Source organism: Vanessa tameamea, chromosome Z (genome assembly GCF_037043105.1).
Source record: "Vanessa tameamea isolate UH-Manoa-2023 chromosome Z, ilVanTame1 primary haplotype, whole genome shotgun sequence".
Classification (NCBI taxonomy): Eukaryota; Metazoa; Arthropoda; class Insecta; order Lepidoptera; family Nymphalidae; genus Vanessa; species Vanessa tameamea.
In genome coordinates this window covers 14,457,228-14,483,892 of record NC_087341.1, presented here as the reverse complement: position 1 = coordinate 14,483,892, position 26,665 = coordinate 14,457,228, and the positions used below count along the sequence as shown (strand labels likewise).

General features: G+C 32.0%; 2 protein-coding genes across 18 annotated transcripts in view; one reads left to right on the top strand and one right to left on the bottom strand.

Annotated features, from left to right (window-relative positions):
* Positions 1–26,665, bottom strand: part of LOC113404162 (coiled-coil domain-containing protein AGAP005037) — a 229,925-nt gene that overhangs the window by 39,482 nt on the left and 163,778 nt on the right. The gene's annotated exons all lie outside the window — the stretch shown is intronic.
* Positions 1,026–26,038, top strand: LOC113404164 (uncharacterized). Its single transcript, XM_026644974.2, has 9 exons — positions 1,026–1,192; positions 14,996–15,132; positions 15,952–16,214; positions 20,371–20,491; positions 23,525–23,618; positions 24,055–24,148; positions 24,292–24,930; positions 25,070–25,248; positions 25,327–26,038. Exons 1-9 carry the CDS (start codon positions 1,037–1,039, stop codon positions 25,498–25,500), a joined length of 1,857 nt encoding a protein of 618 aa, XP_026500759.2. The 5' UTR covers positions 1,026–1,036; the 3' UTR covers positions 25,501–26,038.

Below are 26,665 nucleotides of genomic sequence, written 5' to 3'. Positions count from 1 at the left end.
AGGCTCAGCGTGACGATACAAATAACCCCAAATTAATATATAAATACGTATTATTGACGTGTGTTGTCGTTGGCTGGATGAAAGTAAATGTTTTGTTTAATTTAGTACAATGTATTGTAAAAAGTCATATTAACTTTCTACATTTTAGCTACACCATTTGAACTCTAATTTTAAGTGTGAGATAAGCTCACACTTTTCCGTGCGTACCTACAATACGCTTAAGATTACCCTTCGCGTATTAATAGATAAATTCATTCAATTGTAAAAAATACATTGGTAAAGAAGGCATATTATTCGATACAAGATTATATTGATGATAAAAAAGCGTGGAGTTAATGCTTGTTGACTTCTAGGCAGGAGACAAAACATACATATATAATTGTATTTAACTAACTAGACTGTAGTTTTAGATGTTGAAAAAGAGTAACTACTGAGTTTCTTGCTGGTTCTTCCCGGTAGAATCTACATTCCGAACCGGTGGTAGCTTTACTTTAAATAGTTTGTTAAATTCAAAAGGGCTTGTAAAAGCCTACTTGAATAAAGTATATTTTGATTTTGTTTTTTTTTTTTTTGAAAATATTAATTAATTAATGACAACAAAAGAATGACTCCTTTGTTAAATTAGTTTTAACGATTAACGTGATAAATTTAAAATATTTTAGTAAATTGTAAGTTACTCATATAAATCGAACAATATCAAACAATACAAAATAATACAAGCTGTATTCAAGTAATCCGTATTTCAAATTTAGAATCCTCGTAATTTTATATTTTCCGATCGACGCATCTGATTTACAAAATATCTATCTTTAGTTTTATGGAAAACATTGTATCAATTTTCATTCCATAAAATATTTCATTTATTCGTTTCAATTTTAAAATTTATAAAATGTCATTCGAATGTATGTAGAACTAGCAAAAATAAATAGACACGCTAAATATTTAGATCTTTCCGGTGATATGATTTTGACGGAAGGTTAAGCAATCTCTTAAGATACACATATTGTTCTGAAACATAACGTAACTCGGTTGGCAAATGTCATATTTGTGTCATGAGGCTTCGCTATCGGTGATCTTAAACGTTGTCGGTAGTGAGTGGGGTGGCTTGGTGACCACACGCCGCTGGCTGGTCAGTTCTTCTTGTGTTTGTGGTTGCGTGTGCGCGTCTCGTTGGTGCTTTGGAGACTTTACCGTAAGTTTTTATAATCGTTATTTTTTTTTAATGTATTGAATTATTAATATTGTTTTTTTTTTTAATATATGTGGATGCTTTGCGAGTTGTTTAAGCTAGCACGGCGATATAATTTATATTACTTTAATTTATGTGTTTTTCTCTGTGATATATTGAAATAACTTTTTTTATTTTTGATTACTATTTTTAACTTTTTATCTATATTATATTTAGGCGGACGGGTAAATGAGCCTTCTTATGATAAATGGTCATCACTGCCCTGACCTGACTAGACATTGGCGCTGTAAGAAATTTTAATAATTTCTTAGATTAATGCGCCACCGACTACTTATTTTCCTTGTTTCTGTAATTGGCTCATTTACACTTCAAACTAGAACAGAACCATACTAAGTAATACTGCTTGGCGGTTGAATCTACGATGAGTTTTACCTACCTAGACGGACTTCCACAAAGTTCTACTACCAAATAAATATATAAAACGTTACAAATGGATAACATTAGCACTGTTTTACCATTTTACTAATTATTCGTATTTGCTATTTCTGTTTATCATAATTGTCTGGTAAAAATATTTGTTGATTCAAATCCTTTGTTCTGCTTTTTAAAATGATTATTTATTATACATTTAAAATACATACATTAAAACGAGTGTAGGTGCTTTAAATAATGCTCACTGATAGTAATTAATCTCTTAGTAGGTGTTTGCGTGGAAACTGATGAAACTATGCCTTAGGTATTTTTTTTGCTCAAGGATTTAAAAATTAAAAATAATACTTTAAGTAATTAGTGTTTATAAACACTAAATTCATTTATAATTATGTAAATATTGCTCTACTTTAACAGATTCTGAAATAATAGAAATATGGACTTTGTTCTTACCAAAATATTTGGAAAATTTCTCAATGATCAGTCGGTGTTTGAGATGTTTTAGACTGCATGATGCTATATGGAAGAATATACTACTTCCTTCCTTTTTTTTTCTTACATGTTTTTGTACCCAAAACACATAATTGTAAACCCTACGCTATGTGGTATCTCTATGAATATATATGCAGATAAATATTCAGTAAACATTTTCTCAGAATAGTTGTCCATATAAAAATAAGAGCTATAGACAATTAATAATAATAATTAAAAGCCTGATTTACACTTATACTATATAATATAGTATAGGAATATAGAATAACTTATAATATATATGTAATTATTATATGTAATGTAATTATTAATGATGTATAACATGCATCACGAATATTAATCGATATATTTTTATCGATTAATTTAATCATTATTAATTATCTTATATTAAGTTTAAAAAGTAATTATATTATTTGACGACTATGTTGTAATGAGATTCATACTTTATCAATGTTTTAAAAATATTTTGTAATGCTTCGTAAAGGAAGTAGATGATTTTAAACTGTCCTAACCTGCTGATATATTCGTCGTATAGTAAGGTAATACCATTCCCTTTATGTTTGCGAGATAAAAAGGAATTCGGTGTTCATTTTGCGGCTTATATATTCAATACCCTTGATCAGACTTTTTGCAATACTCCAAACCACCACCCGCCGGATTAATCCACTACCAGATATGTTGCGATATTTTATATAGGTATATGTTTTAATTAAGTATTCACTGAACCTCTGCTCTTTTTGTACTTAATATCAATGAAAACGAATATTGAATGTGCATTGTTTTAAATTCATAAGTATAAACACTATAGTGCTTCGGTTCGACGGGTGAGCCAGTTTAATTTTAAGCACAAGGAATATGGACGACGAGCACGACGGATTGACGGCGGAAGAAATGTTTTATATAATCATTCGCCTTTAAAAAAAAATACAAAAAAGTAATCAGAAGTCAGAGTCTATAATTCTTTGTAGTCAACTTACTGGTCCATACCAAATCATAATATTATCTTAAAGTTACCTTTCCTATTAAATGGTTAATCAATGAGATTGAATATTTTATGGTCTACAGATTAATATGTAAAACAAATAAATTATTAAACTTTATAATGAAAAAGTTTATGTTAATAAATTACAAATAAGAAACGAATTTAATACAAATTACAGGATTGTTTACACATACATCTGATAATTTTGATTAGTATACTTTATTGCGTGCATTAAAATTATTGATATAATAAATATTTACTATTTAAAAGAAAACTATAGGTACTCGCAATGAAACAATTATATCGTCATGTGGCAAACTTGATGGTAGAGCTTTGTGCGAGCTCGTCTCGGTATGTACCACCCACCTTTATATATATAAAGATGGGTGGTACAGTGCTACCGTCACACGGCAAAAAAAGCCACAGAGCCAGTGTACCGGGCACAAGGTGTCCCTTAATATAATAACATCTTAGTTTCCAAATCTGGTGTCGCATTAACGTTGTAAGGGATAATGAATATTTCTTAAAGGCCATGAAGTTACTAAGATTTAACTCAAGCAAATAGTGTTCCAAATTATTTGGAGAATAGTACTATGGTCTGTTCCTTTCAGCCGGATTTTCGTGGACAGGGTTTTAGGTCGCTTTAATTTTCAAATTATCGCACAATGTAATTATGACCAAAACGCATTTGCTTTGGATATTTGCTTAAACAGGCAGACAGACAAAAACATCACAGCTGTTCCTCAACTAAATTATTATAAAACTCGGACATATAAATTTGATGTTTAAGTAGTGTAAATTTAATTATTGCTCTATCCTCACACCCGTCTGAACTAGTCTAAGCTTGTACAAGAATGTCCGTTCCATCAGAATAACAATGATGTATTAATACATTGTATTTACGTGTAAATTCGTAAAACCTGTATACGAATGCTTTCAATTAAAGGATTCCGAGATAGAGATATATATCTATCTAGATATATCTAGATATATTTGTTCTCGATGATTGTTAAACTATTTCAGATGTATTCAGCTTGGGAGCTACATTATAAAGCAATATAGCTTAGATATACACTGCTTTTGCACTTCAATCTGGGACTAGTGGACCAGGAAACTATCTGTAAATGGATTCATAGTTTACTACAGCTTTTGTACTATCACGGATTTATTGACAATGTAGTCGATATTACGAAAAAACAACCACACACATAATATTACATCGACAAAGCATTGCGTACAGAGCGTAAAATGCCGGTCATAATTCGCAAGCCACGTTGTTGGACACTGATAACTGTCTTCGACGAAAAGATTACACGTTCACTTAGACTGAACTCATCCATAACTAGTAAATCGATAAAAAAACCGGAACATTATGTAACATCAAATTTTTTCAAGACATTCAGTGTAGCATCGTTATATTTCGTTTGTAAATTTGCATATATTAAATCATATTAATGGTCATAAATGAAAAACAGAATTTAGAATATATAAACGGATGATTGTCTGAAGTAGAGGAGACTCGTCCAACAAAAAGTTTGGATCTCTGAAGTAGAAAGATAATACGACTATAAAAATAAGCCGCCTTGTAATATTGATCCTTAAAGGTTTATTTTTTTTATAAAATTATTACTCGTCCAAAAACTCTTAACTGGTTTGACTTAAGAAGACTTGAACTTAGGATATCGTGAAAGAAACTCTGGTCTAAGAGACCGCGTTCGTTCTGTCTATTAAGTTACTTATCATAGTCTTGTTTAACACTATTTGTTTATAGATCCATTTTGTATTCAGTTAAATAACACAATGCTATGCTAATAACGGAACCGAACTCCTTACACCGCATACGGGTTTATTTCGTTTAGAAATGTAAAACATCGATTATGCCATCAATTGACTCGATACATCGATATGACTTTAAATTGATCGATAGACATTGACATTGACCTTCTCGTTTAAGCGAATTACTCTACGTGACCTTGAGAGAAACATTTAACCTTGTCAACGATTTAACAGTGGCCATTATTTCTAAAAATAAGAAAAAGAATGTGACTTTTTTTAGAAAGAACACTTTTTAACGTCTACTCGATGTTTTTTGTGCTGCTGTTAATGTAATGTTAAAACGTCGATTCGTTTCGTAGAATAGAATAGTCATTTAGCGTGAAATATTCGAACCAAATAATACTTTTGCTCTTGGATTCGGCGAGAACGGCTGAAGCTTGAACTTAAATTAACTTATTGATGTATAAGTTTTTCGAAATTATTTTGATTGATTCGATATCGTCTTTGATACAAGTTGAAGATACGTTATGAGAAGATTAATACATAATACCAGTGAATGATGAGTTTAATAACATTTATTTATTTTATTTGAAATAATATTTAATTTCCCACGTGACCGTCCCGCCGACTTTGCCAAATTAACAATTAAAAATATTGATTAATATTATCTTTTATATTCCGAAACAATCGATCGAATAAATAGATTGTTATTTTGTATAATATTCAAAATTTAAAAGGATTATTTAATTTCTATCGTTAAACTTAATTTAAGAGAATACAAAAACAAGAGAACGTCTACAAAGGATACTTAAAAAAAAAGAAAATTACATTTACCTTACAACCTGTGAGGTCCTACAATGTTAAAAAGATCAGCATAGATGGATGTAAACATCTTGACAGCTTTTTCGTACAAAAATAAGAATACTTTTTTATTAAGAACATTGTTGTAACAAAAGAAAATTTCACCCGTAACTTTATCAGTTCACTATGGAAAATGTCTTTGAAAATGTTAATGGCATATTTAAAGGAAGTTCTTTATAAGTAAAGTAATTTTATAGGCACTCTGACAGCTAATAAAATAGAATAATATTCATTTAAAAAAAAAACAACGGTACAGTGATGAATACTGTTCGTAGTATGTAGGATTGAAACTTGAATGCTGTTATTCTATTTTCGCATACAAGACTAATGATTTTAAATTTCGTCCTTTGAAGTATGTACTCACTAATCCCATTGAAGGCTGTATTTCGTGTCGCACACCCACATGGCTCGGGTATTGATTAATATGAAGTTCATTTAAAATAGTGTATGTGGTTAAGAAGGTACTCACATTTTGTTGAGTAATTTATTTATATTTTTTTAGCAAAAATTAAAATTGTTTTTTTTAGAGATTTTTTTTTATAATTATCTTTTGTTATTTTTACAAGGCCGAAAAATCTCCTCGACTAATAATGCTATTATAAATTAAATAAAATAAAAAATATAAATTACGCAAAGCATCATTAGTATCCTTTAAAGTGTAGTTAGGAGGGAAAACATTGATCGCACGACTTTTCTCGTAATATATAATCTCGCTGTCAATCCAAGACGTTGGTTAGTAGTATCCGGCCGAAAGTCGATATCTGGCTGATCCCGAAGCCGATTAACAGCTATCGCCAAAACTTTTGAGTGAAGCCGAAGGTTTAATCATTCAGTTCATGATTGGATAAAAGTGACCAATTAATGTAGTTTTAAGCTTTTGATGACAATATAAAAAAAAAAAAAAACGAAATAATTAAACTCACTTTGTAATACGTCAAAAATATTAATAATTCGAAATAATATCAATTATACTATTTATTTACGTATAATTAATTTAACAATTACAAAAATATGCATATATATAAAAAAGTGAAATTCGCTACATTATCTTTGTAACTAACCTTCTCAAGAACTTCTTAAGTTAAACTTTATTGATTAGATTGTTTTTGTTCTTTTTAGAACTTGTTTTGTTTTCACTAGCTATGGACTCCGGTTGGCAATTCAGTTTGAACTCGGCGCTTCCATTGCATTTTGCCGCCATCGTAACAATTCATTCGGTTATTAAAAATCTTCAGCGTCAGCCAATATGATCCAACAAAACTTCGGCCAATATTTTGATATATACACAATGATGCAAATTGATATTTTTATCCTAGACGTTGGTTATAAACGAACCACTACACGAACGAAGTCTACGAAGATATAGCGAATATTTATCGTGACGAGAAATAATTACTGTCATCGAACGCACGTCAGCGTTACGCGTGGACAAGAAAACGAAGACTTCCACATCAATTAAAATTACTAACACGCCGTACTTTACACTTTGTTAAAACACGCGAATACTTATAATATATTAGGAACGAAAATATATGACGCAAGAATTCTGTTCGAAATGAAAGTTATGCTGATACGGTTGTATTTGCAACAATGAGATTGTTGTCCGATGGTGTTTTGAGATCAACCACTAGATTGAATTAAGAATTTGCTTGCATTTTATGATATATTCGAAAATGTATTTTGCGTTGTTACAATAATAACAGGTAGGTACAACTCTGACATTTGAAACCGTTTTGCGTTGGATGATTAAATAACGTTATTTTCATAATAGCTTATATTATTCTGCGCTGCAAATGTAACTTTTGATATTATTATATAAGTAATTTTAATTTTACAGAATATTTCTTTGAATTATGCTATTATAAAATCGCATAATAAGCTATTGTGTTACGTACGAAAATGTACGAAATATATATATTTTTATTTTATTAATTTTAACGATATTATAAATATTTAGATGAATGTGTGTTACGCAATCACCGAGTTAATGCATGGATCGCAATATATCGCAATTTTGACTATCAATACGCAAGTGTAAACACTTCTATATTGAATAAAGATTTTTGACTTTGACTTTGACTTTGACTATATTTTGGCACGGAGACAGATTAGTCTGAATAGTGCATAGGATACTTTTATACCGGAAATATGTCATATAACAAACACGCGGTTGAAGCTGCGTTCGGAACTTAGTAACTAATAATATTTATGACAAAACATTAAAAAACGGATAAACATAATCTATTGGGCTTGTTTTGGTGCCGCGTCTCGAAACTATCGTTTTCTTCAATATTATACAACTTTCATATTGTAATTTAAAAGCATTTACTGCCGTTAGGATTAACGTCCAGTTATTGGCTCATGATTTCCTCTCTATTTTATTGCGCTCGTATTAAGTATGCACATTATAACGTACTCCGCAATAATTTTATATACATTTTTGTGCTACCAAAAAAGAATATAAAAAACAGAGAAAATTTTATAACAACTATATCGAAACAGTACAATGATTATAAAATATTTTTAAATGTATGGTAAAACTAATAGTTTTTACCCGCGGCTTTATTTTCCTTTATTTATGTATGGCATGGCAAGAATCATCGTCGCATGTAAAATAGACCAAAATATTATAATGAATACTGTGGTGAAAAAATACACTGAAAATACAGCGATGCCATCTTCGCCGCAGCTTAGTGCAGATCTAGCTGCAGCTTTATCGCATTAAACTGGGAGAGCCCGAGCAGCAATAGCACGGAAGCGTTATTGCGTAAGGCGTCTGAATAATTTCTCTAACGCGATTCGAACTCGCATCGCGCATTCTTTGAGCGTTCTGAGCGTTACCGATTGACATTATTTTCTATTACGTGTTTTTGCTTACCAATATACTATGTGCCAGTGATCTCACTTCTTTACTTTAGAGAAATTTTAAGTCTTGTTGTGGTCGTTCAAAATATCCGCTTAACGCAGAAAAGTTGACTTGTAGCTCATGAAAGTTATTTAATAACGAAATAGAAGATTAAAGCCTTTTTATTATTACTAAGCTTAGTGTAAACAACATTTCGTTTGATACAATCGGTGGATCAAAAATTATTCGCGAAGAGGTATGTTTTCAATGAAAGAATAACAAAATTGTATATGACTTTAAAATATATCTTTACTTAAATATTAATAAGATTGATAAAATTCTAAAGCATATACGGTTGAAAGTTTCTTGATCATTCATGCCAACGCTATTTTAGGGGTTCGAATGAAACTTGGCACGTAAGTAGAGTTTGCCTTTTAAATAAACAGAGAATTAGATAAGGACTTCGTTCACGCCTCGATCCTTTTGTAAATAACGTTGACAGCAGACTCTACAACGCTGCTCTACTGCGGGTTATGAGGTTTTATCGCCAAACACGATATAAATTACGAACAAAAATTAACCAATCAGAATCTCAATGGTGCTCACACGGAATTGAACTGCAAATGTCACATTCAGTGAGCTGGGCGTGAATACGTTAAAATGGCTTTGTTATATACAAAGGTATCTTTACGCAGAACGAAGCGGTTGGCTAGCCACTCCAAATCTGTGTTAAAAGCTAAATCATGATATTTACAAAAATAAAAAGGTTTTATCCATGCTACAACTAGATAGAAAGCCCAAAATACTGTTACTTTCCTCAACGCACATAGACAAGCTCTCCGGTTTTAGGGATTCATAAAAACAGTTCTCAATCTCAAACAAGCATTGTTAACACTGTTCATCTATATCATACGGAGATAAAGTTAAGAATCAAAAAAGTCATAATCAGAATGTAAATATACTTTATTCAATGTAAAAGTAAGTTTTTGATAATTGTATATTTTTAGCTCTTTGTGCAAAAACGCAAACCCATCTGGGATAGCAGCATCTGATCGCATAGCATGTTCTATTGTTATGTTCCGGATTGAACGGTGAGTAATTCAGTGTATTTAAAGACACAAGATTCAAAAATCTAAGTTCACAAGCGTGGCGCATTGGCCACGGCGATTGAGCATTCCTTAGGGTAACAATAACAATGTCTATTATACAATAAACATGAAATTAAAAAAATAACTGTTTAAATTGTACACGATCTTTTTAAAAACAATTGAGTTATATTATCCTGTTGTTCAACTGCTATTGTTAGCGTTAGTATTCGCCTTCTTATCGTCTACTGTAATGAGAGATAAGAAATAAAGGAAATCCGAGTCCTCACTGCAGGCAATTTTATATACGGTCATTTTTCATCGTTTGCTATTGGATATTCCGTTTGTAACGTCGTTACAATAGGTGCATAAAGTATAGCAAAGGCAATGATTGGTTTAATAAAGATTCTTCAGCTTCAGGTTTAATAAAGTAACTTCACAATAATTTGTGCATCAAAAAACATCACAAGTACGTATAACAGGGCCGAATACTGATGACGACCGGTTTGTTGCAAATTATTACTAGCCCCGTTTGGCCTATTGGACCCAATATGCGAATGTTAATCACAGATTGTGGGTTTAAATTCACTGTGTTTTAACTTGAAAGACAAAGGTAACATTGTCTTTGAAACCAAATAGGGAAGCAGCGGTCTACCACGCTTCTAGCTTTTTCTTAAAAAAACAAGAGCTCATTGTTTAGCAGTGTGATATTTATGAATAGATTTTAATGTCTATATATATATTAATTCTGCTTATAATTATTAATGGAGTTTACCTTATAACATAAATCACATTCAAACGAGCACGGAAGTACTTGAAGTTTTATAGAAAAAACCAAAACGACCAAATAAAAATTAGATTGCGTCATACCAATCATGATACCTTGAAAAAACAAATTAATTTAAATAAAAACGCTGTATTTAGCTTACCTTTGAAATCATTACATAATGAATTAACAAAATAATATTTATTTTATGTTGTCGAATTTTAACAGAAGTGTAATATATTTAAAAGGTATGAATAATAATACCTTTGTACCAAATATCAATTCCTGGTATACGTACACGGTCGAATACGAGATTTTATTTTGTTGGATTAATATAATATTCACCAAATAAAAACTCATCCTCTTTGTTTCAACGTTAGTGTTGCAAGGATTTAATCCACTCATCAATCTGAAGTCAGAATTTATAATAATATAATTTGATCCCACATTTAGTAGCGCATAAGGGGTTTATATTTTTTATCGGAAAGGTCAAGTTTTCGAGTTAAAACCTATTTAAATCTTCATTAAAATTGACACAATGATTAACAAGGAAATTGATCTGAGAAAATTCATACTACATTCCAAATTGCTAATATCATAGGTTCCAATGAATATAAGCCTCAGTCTTTACTTAAATCGATTTAAATCGGAATATTTAAAAGAAATGTCTATATTTAAATTTTGATTACGATTGCTAAGCACTATTAAGATTTCAAAGACAAATTAAGTGAATCGGATTAAATTTATTTGCCATCATATTACCGACGTGAAAAAAATTGTCATGAATTATTCAAAAGTGAAATTTGATCGAAACATACCTAGTCACGTATTGCATTTCGTATAAGCTCAATATCTTCTCTTTATTATGAACATATCTATGTATATTTTTAATACGATTAATATTGTTATTATTAACATTTACTCTTTAGTAAAACCTACTCCGTAAAACATATACATCTGACATAGAACGATTCTGGCTTATATGATTTATACAATGTTTTCGTATTTAAGTTGCGTTTGGTGATTTTATTGTTTTTAGTGATTACTAGGTACTCAGTATAATTCATATTGCGAGGCGACGTTAACACTCGACTTTTAAAAAATACTTGTGAATATACAATGGAATAAAATAATTTAATTTGATTGAACTATTGATAGTTCATGACCGACTAATTAACCGTTATTGATCAATGGATTTTGCAAGTGCTCGGTATGTAGAGCCATTAAATGTGCGCTCGTTTGCGCTTTCCAACTTGTTCACGGTTAATTCCAGAGATAATCACTAATTGTCGGAGCTTATAACATGCTAATATTATAGCAAATTGAATTATAATAGTTTCCTGCATCGTTCTAAAACCTCTAATTAGTTTTATTATGGGCATAGTGAACATAGTATTTTTAAGCATCTATATTAATATTGTAAAGAGGCAAAAGGTATTTGTTTGTATATAAAATAAATCACTGGTAGAAAGCTACATTATTTCTGAGTGCTACTAAATTATATTTAGATATATCATATCGTTTTCTTTATCAGTAAATTACGCCCGTGCGAAGCCGAAGCGCATGGAGAGTATTGAATAATAATGTATAAAAATTATTACATCTCATCAAAGTTATTAACACTGCAATTTGAAACGTTTGATGAAAAATAATTTGAAACGTTTGACGACCTCCGTGGTCGAGTAGTGTGTACACCGGTTTTGATGGGTACGCCACTCCGAGGTCCCGGGTTCGATTCCCGGCCGAGTCGATGTAGAAAAATTTCATTAGTTTTCTATGTTGTCTTGGGTCTGGGTGTTTGTGGTACCGCCATTACTTCTGATTTTCCATAATACAAGTGCTTTAGCTACTTACATTGGGATCAGAGTAATGTATGTGATGTTGTCCAATATTTATTTTTTATAATAATTAGAATAGAAAATCAATGATTTTATAATGATTAAAGTTTGTATATTGTAAAACAGAATCATTGCAATATTTTTCTAATTTTTATAAGCAGCTTTCAACTTTTATAAATTAAAAGGATAATCGACATTTAATTGAGACATGAATTTAGCGAAATAAAATGTAAAAACAAATTAACTACTTCAATGACATTCATCCTGAATTGACTCGAATCTCGTACTTTGATTGTGGTGGTTTAACTGGGTCATGACGGTTCTTAAGATACTTTAGAACTGTTGAAACATTTTTCCTCAATACCAATTTTTTTTTTAACAGGAAGCAATCGCCGGTTTGGAACGTCACTGAGTAGATCGTAAATAAAACGCATTCGTTGTGATATCAACTAAAGCGGATAGATTTGCAATGTATAATGTAATTAAAACGTATTTATTATGTCTATGTTTGGCGGTATTCAATTAATATTAAGCAAATCTGTTTGATTGAAAGTCGTACTTCACTCAATTCAAAATTGATTACATTTATATCACAATCTGCAGTAATTTAAATCATTTACATCGTAAAAACTGCACGTGTAATCCTATATGAATCGTAGTAGTATCAGAATTAGCAAAAGCCTTTAACGTGTACTGGATTACGATCTCCTCTCCTTTTAACGAGAATACTTCGTTAAACATTTGACTGTTTTCCATACGGCATTTGAATGTTCCCTAACAATTTGCTCCTTCAGCACCGAGCACGAGATTAATTATAAACAGAAATTAAGGACATGAGGTTTGAACCCGCGATACTTGGTCAAGATTCGCGTGCCCTCCCCACTGGCAAATCTCTTATCTGATTCATAATACAAGTTAGACAACTAACATTGTTACAGCCATAAAACTAAATCGAATTCAAGTTTTCATAATAAGCCGTAAACATGTTCGATTGTGTAATATAGATTTTTGGTAATCGTTCAAAGTGTACATATGTCGCAACGGTGAGGCGCGTTTCTCGAATAACGCTTAATGTCGGTCGGCCGCGTGGTCAGTGAAGCGAGGCGGTGCACAGGCGAACGCGTGTGCGTGTTTTGCACGTAATACCACTTTTCCCTCGGCGCCCGTTCGACTGTCTGCCGTAACCGCGCCTTTATCTCGTTAATCTCAACTTTCATACATTTTACTAGCTATAAACTTGACACTGTCGGATATGCTAAGCGAAAAACGTGCAAATGAATTTTTCGTATAAGTAATTTATATATTTAGTAAATTAAATGTTGTCAGATATTGTGGTTGGGACGATAATTCGACAAAGGAGGCTTTATTAAAAAAAATAGCAAATATATAATAATAGGAAAAAAATGTAATGTTTTTTGAAGTGCAGTCGAGCCCTTTATAATATATCTAGTGATACAGCAAAAACTTTAATAAGTATACATTAATGTCGGTCCTAGGAAATATCTGGCGCTAAACATAAATATAAACAAACATAATAAAATTACTACCAAACCGTTCTTTGCTCTATCTAAGAAAAAGAAACTTTAATGATGGTGACGTGCCGATTTACTCACTCGATTGCTTTTATATTCAGTTTGAAACAATTTCCCAGTAACCACTGACTCTTAGCCTGTCATGTTAGCTTGTGTTTATAATTCATCTCGAGTCGGGAGCTCAAGAAAAACACCACAAGGAAACCTGCTTGTTTTTAATGAAAATCTGCTACCTGTGTTGCCTCCAATGCTCCCTGCTCTTTCTTCCAAACCGCGTTGGATCAACAAACGACTTAGACCAGCAATGGGATTTACATGCTCTTTTACTATACTTACTTACTATTTTACATTTACGCCAAAAATAAAATCATCTAGTATTACTTTCGAGAGATACCAATGTCTCAAGATACTGTAAAAGTGAAAGTTTGTATGTTTGGATGTTTGTTTCTTAATCACGCATAAACGGCCGGACGGATGGAAATCGGAATAGAGACAGGACTGACATATCACATATACTATTTAATACTAGATCCTCTCTCCTAATCATAGCGACCGAAGTCACGGACGGAAGATAGTGAAGCAAATTTTCACATAAGTATATTATGAAAATATGTTAGATTTTTATATAGGAATGTGGGTGACCATCAGACAGACATTGGCACCTTAAGAAATATAAAGCATCAATTGTATAACCGATGCGCCACCGGCCTTGGAAACTGAGATGCTAAGTCCCTTGTGCCTGTAGTTACATTGGTTCGCTTACCCTTCAAACCGAAACCCAACGCTAAGTATTGCTGTTTAGCGGTAGAATATCTGATGACGTATCTACCCTGACTTGCACAAACCCTACCACCCACCACCGCGAAATAATACCCGAAACGTGACTACATCGCTTTCATAACAAATTAATTGATTGATTATTGTTAAAATCAGTATTTAATTATACTAATTATTTAATTTAAGCTAATAAATATATTTTATAACGAATAAACTAAATTACAATCTCCGTTATTACATCATACTTAATGGATTTCAATGATTGTATCATAACAAAGGAAAGCTTATATCCATACTTTGAAAATGTAACATTTAATTTATATTTTTATTATACAATTTATAAAGTGATATTTCATGTTCGAATGTAGCTTAATGTAATTAATTAATACATCAAGATATGTAATTAAGTAAATATTGTTTCAGAAGATGCGGATAGTAATATTGTGTGCGTCGTTAGTGGCAGTGATAGCAGGCGAGGCTGACTGGCATCCTATTATACCGGATACGCCACTCGCTTATTCAACTTATTCAAAGTCACCTGAAAGATCTTTGGACGCAAGGTAATGTAATATTAATTCGAGTATAATGATATAGCGCTCTACGAGCTACGTCATAAAGAGGGTACCGTTCTGCTTATTCATTATTATTTACGACATCGACGACGTCCGAGACTCTATTCGTCTATTCCATCATTGTAAATATTATTAGAATATGCCTCCAGTTTATAATTAATAGTTCAAAATGGCGTAGAAAGGAAAATTTTTATGTCGTAGTAAATCTTTATACAGAATCGACATTTGACACTCTGATAGGAGACTTCATAACTTTAAAGCATGTACAGACGATATGAGCAACAAAATATTATACGGTTTTTATTATAAATATATTTTTTTTGATATTATAATATCGTTTGTTTATTAAAGGCCGTAATTTACATTCCGTTATTGTGACTAATAAAAAAATTCAAAGAGTAATTCATGTATGCTTCAATTTACCAATTGTTGCTTGATACGATCGCGTAGATAATTTTATCGGTGGTCTTAGATATATAGATTAAAGTTATGGATTTAATTTAATATATATACATATATATAATACTTATACGAATAAAAAGTGTCTACATTTTCGAATGGAACTATTATAATTTGTCATGAGACAGCTGAAGAGCTGGCAAAATTTCTATTATACAATTGAACTTTGAAGCTCGTTACAGTGTTGAATTTCAATCTAGTGACAACATTTGTCAGGGGAAAGATATCCTTGCTTTATTAATAACTTTAAATTTATAACTATATTATTTTTATTTGAAAGAACTTTATAAAATACTAAAACCATTTTTTAATAACATAAAGAATTATAATTAATCTATTCTATTTCAGTTCTCAATTGAAGATTGTTAATCGAAGGCCGCTCCAACCCAGACCCCCTTCGTTCACACCCAACAAGGCATCGAATCTATATAACCCAGCCCCTTCACCAGGATCTGACTCCTGCAGTGTATACAAAGTATCTATGAACCAGGAACTGTTCTACCAGTACGTGGAATATGAAACGACTCTTCCCGATCTTAAAGAGTTCACACTCTGTATGTGGACCAAGTTCCATAATCACTCAGAAGACCACCCCCTATTTTCATACTCGGGTACGTAAAAGTAAAGGTTTTCTTTTTGGGACATAAATTGAAGCTCATTCCACCACGCTACTCCAATGTGGAAAGTGTGGATATAAGTTTCTTCAACGCCCAACATGAGATGAATACTAAACATAAATTAAACATATGACAATTTAGTGGTGCTTACCGAACCGAAATAAAAACTGGAGTCGATGTGGTCTAGGCCATCTCGGCTCTTTTCTGGTGTGTACTTATGTTTTATGTACACTGAAAGCTATTTTTGATGTGAACATAACCTAGACAATATAATAAGTAGAGAGTGTAGGTCGTTAATAATTCTCTTTGAATTTCTAAACTTTTGCGGTAACGCTTTATGCACTACTCATATTATAAGCGCCTTTATTGGAACATAAGACGCCTTCCCACTGGATTTATTTCGTTTATTTTTATAATATACTCTCAATGTTAAATTTAAGTAATGATTTTCATGGTTTGCATAAAAAAATCACGGGAGTTTTGGTGATTAATCGAATCAATTACGCAACGGGGCTTAAAGTAGCCGGGTCTGTTTTAACGTCAAGAGTGGAGTGATATTCGGGGCGCTGATAGTATATTGATTTAATTTAAGCGCTATGATATGTCTATAAAACAGATTAACCTTTACACTGTTAATCGAATGTACCATTTAATTATAATGTTGTAATTTACCACACCTCCGTTGTAATAAATTCTCAACGCATACATATTTAGTAACTTCGTCGCGGAAACATTAGAACTGGTTTTAAAGGTTTGATCTCATTTCAAAATAACGAATCAAGTAATAATATAGAGGCCATTTATACAAAATCTTCAAGTTTCTGTTGACATGTCCTCGTGGTTTGGTGCTTATTACACCAATCTACTCCAATATGGATTGGCGTATACACACTTATGTTTGTTTCACTTGGTGGTAGGGCTTTGTTCAGCTCTACCTCTCGTCACATATGCTACCACCAAACAGCAATTACTGCTGTTGTGTTCCGAAGGTTGAGTGAGCCAGTGTAAAATGTAACAGGCGTAAGGAACATAACATCTTAGTTTCCAGTAGTTAAGTAGATTGCTTAATTTTTCTTATTTTACCAATGACCACGTTACCACACACTGCACTGAAAAGAGATTTTTAAGATTTCCTCACGATGTTTTCCTTAACCGCTGAATGCGCGATGAATTGTAAACACAATAAGAAAATTCAATAGTGTAACAGTTGCTTGATCTCGCAATCATAGTATAAGATTCACGTGTTCTGATAAGTAGGCAATGATGAAATTTACAATTAAGTTTTGACTTTAAGACTTGTGATGGAAAAAAACTTATGACGTCATATAAACCTCCATCACGACTTTGTTAATATTTTAGTTGTTTTAAGAAAATCTGAAATTCATGTGGATTTCAGTTAAATCGTCGTCACCTTACATATACACAAATGTAAAGGTCTACACGCACTAATGGCAAGATTAAATTTACTCACGCGATAAACTTACCCTACCTATTGACACATGTTACAAAATACAGTGTGGCAGTTTGAGGCAAGTTGCATAAGCGAAGTCGTGATCAAACCTTTTACACACCGCGAAATTTATCTATAGATTGAACAATTTATCCTAAGAGCAATTTGTTGGTAAATGACTCAGAATTGCTTTTCAGTTTCCTTAGAAGTGCTGGATATGTCTTTTATTAAAGTATTCATTAGTAAATACGTCAATTTAATATTTAAACGTTTTGTCGTTTATTTAAAAATTAGAACATACGAATCTTAAACGTAGATTGTGTTTTGGAACCCAGATAAGCGCTAACGAATTTATATGTGCTTCACTTGTGTTTATAGATCATCTCATATGGTGATGAGCTAAAATAAAACGAGGAAACACGCATTTATTGAATGCAAAACTGCATCAGCAACATATTTATACACCAATCCGAACTGGAACAATGTCGCGGATAAAGCCTTAAACCTCTTTCTCAAAAGGAAGGAGGTGATTTCAAGGCTACTTTTATTCTATATAATATGAATATCTAGCATTATTATATCTTACATTTTATGCAATACAACATTCTTATTTGCTTAAATCTCGTTTCATGTTATGTTAAAAACATCAAAGGAGTTTTATTTGAATATAAGGTAAAGCATTTATATTTTCATTTTACAGGATATTAAGTGTTATAATAAAATACACGTGCTCTTCGGACACCGCATACAGGACACGACACGTTTCACAAACAGATTACAACAAATCCTCTTACTGGCGTTTATTTAAAATAAGATTTCGCTTTAAGTTTTAGTTTATTTTTGCACAACTTATATACAAATATTACTTTAGCTGCATTTTAGCAAAATAACCTAACTAATCGCTTATTTTTGCAAACGTTATTTATCGGGTGTTTAATTAAACACTGATATCTCTGTCTATCATCATCGATTTCACATTAGAAAGAAGGAGACAACATTGTTGAACGAGTAGTTCCCTGAATGTTTTTTATGTAACAGCGATTGAAGCTGTCGTAATAGTCATTGATATTCAATAATATTCATAACTTAAGACCGCCTGGCAACGCAACCATGTCGAACTTACCGATTAATTAATATTACATAATTATAATATTTACATAATATTCTGTCCGTTCAATACACAAATGTAGATCAGTGGGTTAACTTGCGACGCCTTATTTGGAATAATAAGAATTGTACGCCTGCATTAATGAATAATCGTAACGTTTCCAATTTTTCGCATGCTATAATCGATATGACAGACTTTATACGTTCAAAACACACAAAATGAGGTTAATACTTTAAATTGGTCTATTGTAAATCAGTGAGCGGAATGTGTATACGGGTATGGATGATGTAAAATTAGTTTTTGACAAACAATTCCACACAATCGCGATTCCTAAACAAGCTTCGTAATAAACTTGCTATTGTTATATTAATTAAAAATTAAATTTCTGTAAATTTACGGGGTTTGCTATACGATTTGCTCAATGTTTCGACGAAGTTCCACTTATCACAACAAGGGATATATACCAGCTAACCCTTGAGGTATTGAGTAAGTTAAAGCAAAATTAAATATATATACAGAATACTTATTGACGTCACCTTAGTTTCCGAGCGATACTAACCGACTGTACAATATATAATTCAGGGCATATGTGCAAGCATAGATTTTCTACTCCCATTATTTCATAATTCATTTTAAATTCATGTTTATGGACTTTCTGAGTTAGTAGTGTACACTACTAAGTTTTAAACTGTCGACGTCTACTGAGAAAGTTGGCAGCAAATTAAAAAACTATTCTATCCTGGTCTCTTCTGCCTGTAAAGCAAAGACCAACCAACGAGTTAATTGAACAAAATAGATAAATAAAAGATAACATTTTACAACAATATAAGGAGACGTATGCGCGCGGCGAGATTGTTTTTAATATGATTACGCTAAAAGAAATTGAAAATTGTTGGTATCGTTTTAAAATAAATCCTTATAAGTATGCTTTTTAGAAGTTTATTTTTTTGTTGGCTTTCTGTATCCCAAACCCACAGGGTAATTTCAGGGTAGGATTATACCGTCTTTATTTTTTAATAGAAATAAATTAAAATAAAAAGCTTTTACAATGAAGTGTGATAGCCCAAAGCTCGCAAAATTTTTTTATAATTCAAACTTTCATTAGAGGGATTAAGACAACTTTACAACATGTCCTGTAAATTATCTTCGAAGTTATTTAAAAAACACTACATTTCAATCTTGCTTAAAACTGTTGCATTTTTAAGAAATATATGTACCATACAAAAAAAATGCTTTCAAATGTGGTAGAGTTTGTGATATGCAAAAGTATAACCTAGTTCACCACTGCTATAGTTTTGTATTGCTCTAAATTTTCTATACTAATAATATAATGAAATCTTCATCGTTATATTTTTTATTGTTACTTGTACTTATACAGTACGCAAGAGACGTAACTTCTTATTCGAATATTGTGCATTGGTAATATTAACGAGGCTTACAGCAGTAGATGGTGGTCGCTTACCATCATGTGACCAATTTACCAGACCACCAACTTATTTCAAATTCATATGTATATACTTATGTATATATATATTTCCATATTGATATATTTTAAACAATATACATTATTTTATTGCTGAACTTTTTTTTAGTCGGAGACAGTCCAAAGGAAATTTCAGCATGGATATCAAACACCAAAGAGGCGAGTTACTTCAGTATGGCTGTGCACGGACAGACATTTTTCAGACTCAACTATCCGTTGAAACTTAATACGTAAGTAAATTTATTTTTGATTTACACAAAAAGAAATAAATACCCGAATACAAAATCAAATATCATTTATATTTATTATATTTATTTATATTCATTTATACCAAAATTATTACCTAAAAATATTTTTCATAAATAAAAGCCCAATCACTTAGAAGAGTTCAATATCGTTTCCGTAAATGATCTCTACTACGTAAATTCTACTTAAAGTCTACGGTTTCCTTTTGATTTGATGTCCTAGTAGGTCTGAGGTTCTTTAGTCATTAGGGTGAATACTTAGTAACAAATTGAAATAATTTAACATTGAATCGACTTTATTTATACTTCTAAGAAAATTAATTTCCATATAGAAATGAATGTCCACGAGAAAACGATCGATGTATAATAGTTTAAGGCTAATAATTGTATATAAAATTGTTTCTATATCTCTATTTATAGTTAAATAAATCGAAATGTTTTTTATATTATTTGTTTAAAGGGTCAAATTAGAAGTTACCAATTTTGCATAATAATAAAATATAAGCAAAACATCGATCTGAAATAGAAGTATTTTTTTATGTGGTGTCATCATGGCGTCATCGTGGCGTTATGTTTTACGGGCCGCAGAACAAAAAAAGAGATAGAAATTCCTTAAAACAAACATAGCTATCAATATAGTTTAAAAGAAATTGCAGTTCACATTGTTATTAGATCTGATAATTATAAACATGATTTACATTTAAAATATATTACTGCTACTTTTAAATTTTAAATATCTTTCTTTCCAAAAAATCCTTCTGTATTATGTACATGTAGCCCTTATGTACATTCGGTACATATAAAAGGTATGAAAACACAGGTTTCCTCAGGTAAATAATTAATACTGTATAAATTCAATTTATTATGTCGATTATAGTTATTATACTGCTCCAAAATATTTTAACTATGTATTTGATTGCTTTATGGGCGCCAGTGGAATGTATGCTATTGAATAACGTACTCGAAATATTAGCTTCATTTACCAAAATTGTGAACAACGTTCATCCTGATTATCTATTACCCGCACCACCTAGATGTCCCAAAATCCACAACAGCGCGATTTTTAAGACATTTTCTACCTCGCACAACCGCTCTGTGGAACCAGCTTTCGCCGGCGGTTTTTTCGAACCGATACGGCTTGGGAACCTTAAAAAAAAGAGCGTACTCCTTTCTAAAAGGCCGGCAACGCACCTGCAACCTTCATGTTGCAGATGTCCATGGGCGGTGGTAATCACTTTCCATCAGGTGAGCCTCCTGCTCATTTGCCCCCTATAATTAAAAAAAAAAAACTGTATTTTCCCTAAAACATACATACTCGCTTTATACTTCCTGTATTTGAATCAAAGTGATTACGCTGTGAATTTCTCTGTTATTATTGTTCTACATTGTGTATCGTTGACGAGAATAGTTCATATGGAGTGAAATTTTAAAATTACATCATAAATGGAGTCTGTTATTGTTAAGAAGATTATTAAAATACTAGTGAAAATCGGGAGACGACCTGTTATGTATACAATTTTCATGGCTAACGGTTGGATGGTAGAAGTAGATCGCTAGAGCAGTTGTCTCTAGTTTCCAATCAAGCGGTATCCATACATATGTGTCAACTTTCATGGCGATAGATCAAACGGCTATGATGTCTATTCGTCTCAAAGATATACAAGAACTGATATAGATATGCATTATACGGTATACTAAATAAAAATGAGATTAAGTAACATTTTAGATGCTGATTTATCTTAACACGTTGTAATCTAAGTAAGCAAAGCCCAGTCTTGTAGAATACGACGTGATTTATTTCTCAATATACGAGGACGGTGCATATGTATTCGAATTACATTTACGAAAGACTATCAATCATGTGAAACAAAACGAAATCTTATTGCTCCCAGTCACTGTATAAGGATATAAGATCCGAAGTCAGCAATATAATATAACCTACATACGTCGCACGCATAATAACAACACCACTGAACTAAACTAAAGTAAGTTCGCAGTAGTGAAGCTGGTTGTAAGAGCTTGTTGTAGGAACTTGTTGTAAGAGCTTAATGCGATGAAAGCGTCGAGAAACAAAACACGACCACGACACACGCGGAAGGCAACTCTAATGCAAACATGACGAAAGTCAAACGTCAACTGTAATTATCATTGTAGTCCTGATAGAGTCGCAAAGTGAGGTAAATACGTGAACGCTTATAGATTGGTTCTACTAGTATGCGACTAGAGATCGATATTGCACGTGATTATTATTAAAAGAAATATGAACACGTTGCGAGGAGTTGCATTTATTTATTGGCTAGTTGTCGCCCGCATCGCTCGCTGCGACTAGAGATCGATATTGCACGTGATTATTATTGATAGAAATATGAACACGTTGCGAGGAGTTGCATTTATTTAATGGCTAGTTGTCGCCCGCACCGCTGGCGTTTTAGGGGTTTGTTGTCATGTGTCAGGCAAAAAAGTAGCCTATGTCCTTCCTTGGAGTTCAAGTTTGCTTCATACCAAATATCGTCAAATTAGGTTAATTGGTTTGTCAGTAAAAGAGCGACAGACAGAGTTATTTTCTCAATTGTAATATTGTAGTATAGAAAGAAGATAAAACTAAAACCTATCAAAAAAAAGTTTGTCAAACTGTATGAAATGATACCGAATTTCTATTCGGTATCATTACCAACATACAAATAATGATTGACTGCTACTTCATCCATCATTAGGCTCCTTTTTTGAAATATTTGTCTTGTACTTCCAATACAAAGGAGTTATTCATTATCATAAATTATTAATAGAATTATTTTCCAATCATTGATATTTTTATGAAATAAAGCTTAACAAACCACCAAGGTACTAAGACAGTATATTTTACTTTAAAATGTTTCAGCATACTGTAATTTAAAAAAATTTCATAGCAGACAATCGATTATAAGCAAATAAAATATAATATATAAGGATTTCATTGTTCATTTCAAAATACTTCGATGAGATTAACTAACATTCGTTTCACTTTTTTTATCTTTAAAGGTGGTACCACGCTTGCCAATCATGGAATGGAAGAACAGGCGAGTGGCAGATTTGGGTAAACGGTGAAAGAGTAGGAAGAGGTTTCCATAATAGGGTAAGTTTACATATGTTATAAATTTAAAATATGAAATGTACGAAAATTGCAATTATATTATAACTTGTACGTAAATTGAGAACCAGTTGCCTAATACTGTTTAGTTCGCTTCATACCACACGTCGTAATTAGTTGTAATGAGTTAACTTTGACGGTATCAGTATCCGCCTGACCTCACTGACATCAATTCATTTATTTATACATTATATAAACGCAATTAGTGATGTCATTTTAAATGAATATCACTAAAAGGAAATAAGAAGAAAGATGCAATAAAATTGTGCAAAGATTATTGTCGTATTTATTGCCTTTAAAGCTGCGGAGAGACAACTACTTGGCAACCATTGCCACTTTAACAGTTTCAATTGAGTTCGTATTTTATTTATCTCTACTATTTATAGTCGTATTTATTTATTCTTTTTATAAACATTCACAGCTCGTTGGTCATATTATAAAGGGCGGTGGATCTGCAATCAGCGGTCAAGAACAATCGCTTTTGTATAAAAAGGACGAGGCACAGCCAATCATAAGTATGTAAAATTCCAAAATTACCGTCAGTCGAAGTGTTCAAATGACAAAATTTAAACCTTAATTTAGTATAGACTATTGATTGACAAAAATCAATCTTATAAGTTTATTAACAAATAAAAGCCAATATTTATTTACATTGCAGAGCAATCAGGCCTTATCGGTGAAATCACGATGCTGCAATTATACCACGTCGCTTTGACTGCTGGAAAAGCTCACAGGGACCACAAACATCATCACGTGCACCATTTCAAACATGACGGTACACCGTTCGAGACTTCTACAGAAGCAGTCACTGAACCACCACCGCCTCCAGCCACTCCTTTGGGCAACGGAAATTATTTAATTGGAGGACAATTACAGAGACCGGCTAATCTCAACTTGGCGCGTCCTCAGCAACAAATGATACCTGTCCAACTTTCTAATGGTCTTCAGCTCCAACAAGAATACGCTAACGGACAACTCGGGAATAGAATTGTCTCGGAACAGTTTCTTAACAGTATTCAGCCCATTCAAAGTAATCAGTTTAATGGCAATATTCAAGGGGCTCACGTACCTCTAGTCGGTTTGTCGGTATCCCCAGTTGACCAAAGTCAAAGATATACTTCTAGACCTTTAGGACCAAGCAAAGGTACTACTGTCGTTTTATCAGGATCACTTCTCAATCCCGCTAATGTACAATATATAGACGAAACCGCCAATTCGCACAATTTGTTCAAAAGAGATTCTCACAAACGAGACAAAAGAGATAATCCGGAAAAGGAATTGGTTGAAGAAAGTGCAGGTACAAGCAGCGATCTTTGTTTTTTTTTTTTTTATAAACTATTCATCAAAATATTCACATTGCAAAGTTTTAATTTAATTAATTTAAATATTCAATTGACGCAATACGTACATAAAATAATATTAATATTGTGTAACAGGCAAAAAAGACAAGCGAGGCCTTGTAGCATTATCCGATGGATCTATTGTCGATGAAGCTTTGCTCACTCCAGATGTACTCGAAGACAAAGAAGACGAGACATTGTTCCAACAGTCCCTACTCAATGGTTTAGCTGGCGTTGTGGGCAATCTACCAGTACAGAATTTACAAAGGAAGAATGTAAGATTTAACTACATAAATACAATCATGCTATATTCAAGTAAAGGCTAAATAACAATTATATTTTTCACATTTCAGGTCGATGAGAGAGAACCAGCAGAGGCAGAAGTAAAAGCCGTGATGCAAGTTTGCAGCGGATGTACCTCTGAACCTTTCAAGAAAGCACTCGTTCTCTCCTGGAGATCAACCCCGAAGAAACTTTACAGCGGAGCACACTACTATAAAGGATTACCCATTTGTCGCGCATTCTAAATACACACTGAAGCTTAAGATCGAATTGTGATGTGGATAAAAATTCTCAAAGAGGATTTCAAGGTACAAAGCCGCCCGACCATTTAAACAAATTTCTTCTTCAGTACCGGTCTTGATCTATTATATTTTGTTATAGACACCGTTACAATAAATACCGTCAACACGTATTTAAATTTTAAGCCATAACTTAACCAAATTATGTTACCTTCGAAAGTACCATTAGTAATAAATCTAGCTCAAGATAATTACTCCATGTTATTGTATCATGACGATAGTTTTAATTTTAGATATATCTGTACTATTAACCTAACCTGCTTAAATTCTTATAATTTCCAATCTATCCGATTATTATTTTATATATTTTGTTTTGTTAAACCGGCGGAGAAATATTTTTGCATGTACTTAAAACTTGCCATCGCAATTTATTTATTGTAGTCGTAAGATAGTCTCGATAACTACATTTGTAATTTGTTTAGTACTAGCTGTAGGATTCTTACCAACCTGTTACCTTTTTTTTAAATATATTTTTTAAATATCATGTTCTTTTTAATTTAATTATTGATTGTTTACAATCGATCCCTTTTAAATAAAGTTATTCTCTATTCCGTTTAATTTACGAGCTTCCATCCAAGGGGATGAAAGGGATGGATTGGATTCCATTAGTAAATATAACAATAAAGGGTATAATATTCAACGATGAAGTAAATTAAATCTGCTAAGAAACTAGAAACAGTTTGATTAATAAAATATATTATTATAGTACATACAAGGTGTCTACAGTATTATTAAACGAGACATTTCACCAACAAAGCGACGTTAGATCGTATTAAGATTTCAATGGTATTGTTTTACTGGAATGACAAAGTATAGCGGCAAGTTGACTTAAATACGTACAAGGTACAATTCATAATTATAAGACGTTTATCTTGAATATATAATTTTAAAGAAAATTACATTACGTTATTTATTATGTTCGAAGTGTGGTTTTTAACAATATGAAGGGGATTCTAATTTAAATATCCGTTTATTCATGACACTGATTTAGAAACGCTTAACTAAGCTGAGCTTAAAGATTTTTAAAATAAAAACGGACGTACTTTACATACCAACGTACGTACTTTACATTTCAATACACCTCGCACGTCTCATATTAAGCAATATTATT